This window comes from Calidris pugnax, unplaced genomic scaffold (genome assembly GCF_001431845.1).
Source record: "Calidris pugnax isolate Ruff unplaced genomic scaffold, ASM143184v1 scaffold20, whole genome shotgun sequence".
Classification (NCBI taxonomy): Eukaryota; Metazoa; Chordata; class Aves; order Charadriiformes; family Scolopacidae; genus Calidris; species Calidris pugnax.
In genome coordinates, this window is record NW_015094510.1 from 28,761,436 (window position 1) to 28,766,637 (window position 5,202).

Sequence of the window (5,202 nt, forward strand, 5' to 3'; positions counted from 1 at the left end):
ACTCTCTTTCAGCTGTATTGTTTTAAAGGAAACAAATAGCCATTTCTTTTTGTTGACGTATATAGCAAGTTCTAGTGCTGCCTTGAACAAAGATAAAATGTGGGGATTACTGCTCTCTAGGCCACAGAGCAATGTGCTTTCTTGGAAGAAACACTGCAGGGTGGCACAAATGCTTCTCTGCATCATAGTATCATAGAATCATCTAGGTTGGAAAAGACCTTTAAGATCATTGAGCCCAACCACAAATCTGACACTGCCAAGTCCACCACTAAACCATGTCTGACAGTTCTGTCTTGCTCTGCAGACACTGATTCCTGACATGCTGAGAACCTCAGGGCAAAGCAAGTCATTCCTGCCATCCTCTTCAGCCCAGGAGCCGTCCTTGCTCAGGCAGGTGGAGCATTAACATCAGCATTGAAAACTGATGAGGGAAGAGCATGCAGATGAGTCAGTGGCCCTTTAAAGCAATTGACTATGCTTTTCAGACCTCCTAGTCCCAAACTTTTCTATCCAGAAAATGATCCTGGATTTCAGTAGTCTGTATTTAAATGCAAAGACTGTTTTATTCTTATTCGCTTTCTTTTAAATGTATATGAAGTTGAGAAGCTGTGGGGACTATAGGTATATAGGACAGCAACACCTGTACTGTACTTAGGAAGGTAATTGTATAGACTGTGCTCCATACCCTGGAGAACATCTTAAGAGATGCTGAAATCTGCACACAGACTTCTGCAGGTGGCTCTTTCTTTCCTTTTCCCCACATCTGGCTTGAAGACACCAACAGGCCAAAAGAAATTCTCGTAAAATCCCGTTGCGTCCCAAGGGCTGCCCACAGCTCTGCTCTTAGCACAGCACCGTGTCAGAAGAACTAAAAGAAGCAAACCAGCCCACAGAGCCCACTGCATAAACAGCCTTAACCAAATCCTGCAGCCCAGCTTAGCCCTTTTAAAATATTTTGGGGGTGATGTCAGCACCTGGGTTGCCAACGCACTTGTTGCTCTCCTCCCTCAGCCTACTTTAGTTCCCACACAGGGACGGGGCATCCAGACCGGGTGGGAGATAGGCAGAAGCTTGGAGGGAAATAATATCTGCAGTGACCCAAAGTCCAGAGGCAGAACCACTGGGCTCCATTTATCTCCTCAAGGTAAAAAACTTGGCTTACTTATTAGGTCAGATTTTCTCTTGTCCAAGGGCATAGGAGGCTGGCAAAACAACTTAGGAATGTAGGAATTTGTTAACTGCATGCACTGGGCTTTTAATATTTAATCTGCAAACTAAAGCAGTTTCTATTTAAACTCTGTCTTTGTGCTGGTATGGTCCCACGGCTTCTCTTGTTTGCACCATAGATGTTACAGCCTAATCTGACTTCTCTGCTGAGATTTTAGCTGTGTGGCTGAAATTCTTTCTCTAGAGTTTATGCCTCATTTGTTGAAAAGTTTTTGTTTTATTTACATGGCATAGAGATGAATTAGTGCATGATATTCGTGATAAAGTATTCTTATCTCTCTGCAGGAACTCCAGAACCATATAAAATTCAAAACTTGCTGTGATTAATTAAATAAAACCAATAACTAATAGAAAAGTTTACAAATACAACTTGAATCAGATTTCTGTAGTAAGAGATCTATTGCAGCTTGAAAGTGCAGGAAAGTCAGGAGGAGTTTGATAAAATGCTATTTCATCTATAGAATTAACTCACAAAATTTATGAAGTTCTTCAAAAATGAAAATGTTTAACCTTAGGTTGTCCTTTTAGTGGTAAGATAAATAATTCAGATTTATTAGTCTTTCTTTATAAAAGAATAGTTTGGACACAGTTCCTTTAAAAAAAAATGAAAATGTACAAACAAATATAGGAATTTAAAGAACTCTAAACAGTAGTGTATTTACAATGTATATCTGTTGCAAGTAATTAACAGGGCTTGGACATCAATTGTTTGAAAATACTTGTAGAAAGCAGTGCTAATTTCCAAGGACTGCTCACCACTGCATGGTGTATTTTGGGGTGACACTGAGAATGCTGGGTATCAAAGAAGGTGATAAGCTGCCAGAAAGAGATTTTACTTTTTAGCATCCCCAGTGCTTACTAACTTCTAGCCGCTGAAACACTTATTTACACCAATATAAATAGCTCTGCAGACCCTGCCGCTGTCCTGCATCTGTTCTTCACATATTTTTCTTTTTCCTGAAAAGAGCCTGTGACCTGACAGTTGAGCTCAAGGACGCTCCCAGGACGTCGCTGAAGTTTTCCCCTTGCTCTGCCTGCTGACCTCTGCTCTCCCCGGAGTACTCCCGAAAAATGGAGCGGTCCACACAAGAACTTTTCCTCAACTTCATGATTGTCCTGATTACTGTGTTGCTCATGTGGCTCCTTGTGAAGTCTTACCAGGAGTAAAAGACAATCAGAAACTCTGGGAGGTGATTTAGGTGTGTGTCTCCACAGACATAAGTAACACCCCCAGCCCACCTCTGTGAGTAGTTTTCAAGTGAGGATGTCATGAATTTTTTTTTTACTCTCCCATACCTGTTGCCTGTGCCAATGTCTGTGATGGGTCTATGATGGTGTAATTATTTTATTCTGCAGTGATCGAGCTGTAAAATGTAAAATGCAAGGTCCTTAGGACCTGTTTGATGTGCTGTCTCCTCCTGTAGTCACTGTGACTGGGTAGCCCCTGCCGGCCATGCCGGCGTGCTTGGTGTCGGTGTTAGGGTCTCGAGGGTATAAAACTGCAGCATGCAATGTAACCATCTGAATTCACCAGCACAAGGGGCACAATCTCGCTTAGCAGGAAGGAATGTGAAAACTCTGCTTTCACTTGTTCGTTTCACTTAAATAAAGAATGTGTAAAACCATTATTTGTAGCGTTCCTTACCCCTCTCCCGGCCTGGCTGCTGTGGAACAGTGAGTGTGCCGAGCGAGGCTGGTGGTTTGCTTGTTCCTCCCACCTGGACGTTTATTTGTAAATGAAAAAAACATTGTTGTGGATTGGAAATCCTGCAGGTTACCTCATGTGCAGCCATGTGAATGAACTGCTCAGGTCACTTTTCTGCCCAGGGTGACTCGCACCGGTGGTGCTGTGGACGTGGACTTCAAAGAACCTGTGTCCCACTGGGGCATTGTCAATAATTGCACTTTCTGAAGCTGGGTTTCAGGCAGGGATTCCCATGATCCTATTTTTGGCCAAGCTGTGCTTGGAGCAGTGCCCGGAGGGACAAGCCCGGGTCAGTTGCAGGCGGAGGCGTCCGCTGGCGCCCTGCTGCCAGCCTTGCCCGGGGTGGCAGTCCCTCGGTGTCCCCTGGGCACGCCAGGCGCCGCGGCATGGCCCCCTCAGCCTCAGCAGGATAAGGTGTGAGTGTGTCGGTGTCGCTGTGATGGTGTCATCACCTGCTCAAAAATCTCGAGCCAGCTTGAAGAACCCGCAGTCCCTGGGTCTGTGAAATCAGTAATTAAACTCCTCCTAGGCATTCCCCGTCTGTTCTTTTAATGGCTCGGGAGAATCAGTGTCTTCTACAAACCAGAGGTTTCTGTAGGTGTGTGCCATGCTGCTGAGAGAGGTCTCCTTCCCCTCCGGGAGGATGGTGGGGCTGTGCTGAGTTACCCAAGGCTGTCTCTGGAGTGTTTAGGTGGAGCAGAGCTGGCGGTGACAGCAGGGACTGAGCTTGAAGGAAGGACAGTAAACATTGTGGTATCACTTGTTCAGTGTGCGTGTTGCTTAAAGATTGCTAATAAGTGACCCCTTGCCCTGTGTCCCTTGTGCTGTCCGTCCGGGTTTGCAGCCACCCCCGCTGAAGCTGGTGCCACCCATCCTCCCAGCCAAGCCATCACCGCTCCAGTGCAATGACAAAAATCACCTCCTGTTTACTTTTCGCTGCCGCTGGGCAAACCACCTTCCAGCATTTCCAGGGATGACAAATTTTCTGCGAGAAAACCGAGACGTTGAAATGAACTTCTGCCAGCGATGGGCACAGCCTTTCTCTGCAGCCCACCTTGCACCAGATGCTGCTATATTTTCTCTAATTTACACGGTCAGTTTGTGTTTGTAAGCTTGGCTGAGACACGCAGCAGTGGCTGGAGAAGGACACGGAAAAATCTATTTTTAAATACGGTGAATACTTGATAATTCAGTATGAAAGATTCTCGTCTTTCACCAGCTGTGACTCCCTACCCCAGCTGAACATGGTGTCTTCATCCAGCGCTATCACACCTTCCCTGTGGCTTAAAAATAGATTTTCAGAGTCTCTTGTGCATCACAGCTTGCACAGGGGACATCACCACTGTGCACCAGTCCCACCTGGCAGGGCTGGGGCTTTTCTGCCAGTCCCAGAGCACTCGGCCATTGCCCAGGGAGCAAATCAACACGTTTGGGCTCACCTCAGGCTGGCAAGGGAAAAAGCAGAGGTGTGGGCTTCACTGTCTGCCCAGAAGTGGTTCAGCAACAGCTCAAGGTGAGCCCAGCAATTTTCAGATGGGAAGAGAAACCGTCCTGGGGAGTCTGGGCCGTCCACAACTTTTAGCCATCAGTCTTTTTAAGAGTAGAAATGCATCCAACTTTGACAATATGATTAAGGTAAGAAAACCCAAACAAGTTGCTAGAAGTGAGAATACCAGTCTAAGCAGTTCTCTTTTCAGACTTTTACAATTTATAAGCAGAGTTTGAATGAGATAAGTTATTTGCCTAAGTCACTTGCCTAAAACTGAAGAAAAAGGTAATTCAACTGTTAGTGCCAGGTGCCATGAAGAGCCAGAACCTTGAAGGTGCCCAGGCACATTAGTGTCAAAGACATGCCTACAGACAAAATTTCCCAGTTTGAGGGACCTTAATGTAGATGCCTGGTGTGTACCTTGAGTCTCAAACTCACCCTGAACTTTCTACAGGCTGAACAGTCCCACCTCTTGAAGCCTTTTCACCTATGTCAGATGCTCCAGTCCCTTCATCATGGTCCTTTGCTGGACTCCCTCCAGTATGTCCATGTCTCTCTTGTACTGAGCAGCCCAGCACTGGACACAGCATTCAAGTTGTGTTTCATCAGTGCTGAGCAGAGGCGAAGGATCCCCTCCCTCGACCTGCTGGCAATGCTCTGCCTGATAAAGCCCAGGAAGCTGTTGGGCTTCTGCTGCAGGGGCCCATTGCCTGCTCATGGTCAGCTTAGTGTCTGTGGTGAGCCCCAGGTCCTCTGCAGAGCTGCTTTCCAGTTGTTTGGC

The 5,202-nt window shown here is 46.2% G+C and overlaps 1 protein-coding gene across 1 annotated transcript; it reads left to right on the plus strand.

Moving 5' to 3' along the window:
* Positions 1–1,025: 1,025 nt before the first annotated feature.
* Positions 1,026–2,838, plus strand: SLN (sarcolipin). Its single transcript, XM_014965793.1, has 2 exons — positions 1,026–1,144; positions 2,193–2,838. The coding sequence occupies exon 2, from the start codon at positions 2,299–2,301 to the stop codon at positions 2,392–2,394; it is 96 nt and encodes a 31-aa protein (XP_014821279.1). The 5' UTR covers positions 1,026–1,144; positions 2,193–2,298; the 3' UTR covers positions 2,395–2,838.
* The last annotated feature ends 2,364 nt before the right edge of the window (positions 2,839–5,202 follow it).

What these genes read in the sequence shown, in the direction of transcription:
- SLN (XM_014965793.1), top strand. Translation starts at nt 2,299, where the DNA reads ATGGAGCGGTCCACACAAGAACTTTTCCTCAACTTCATGATTGTCCTG.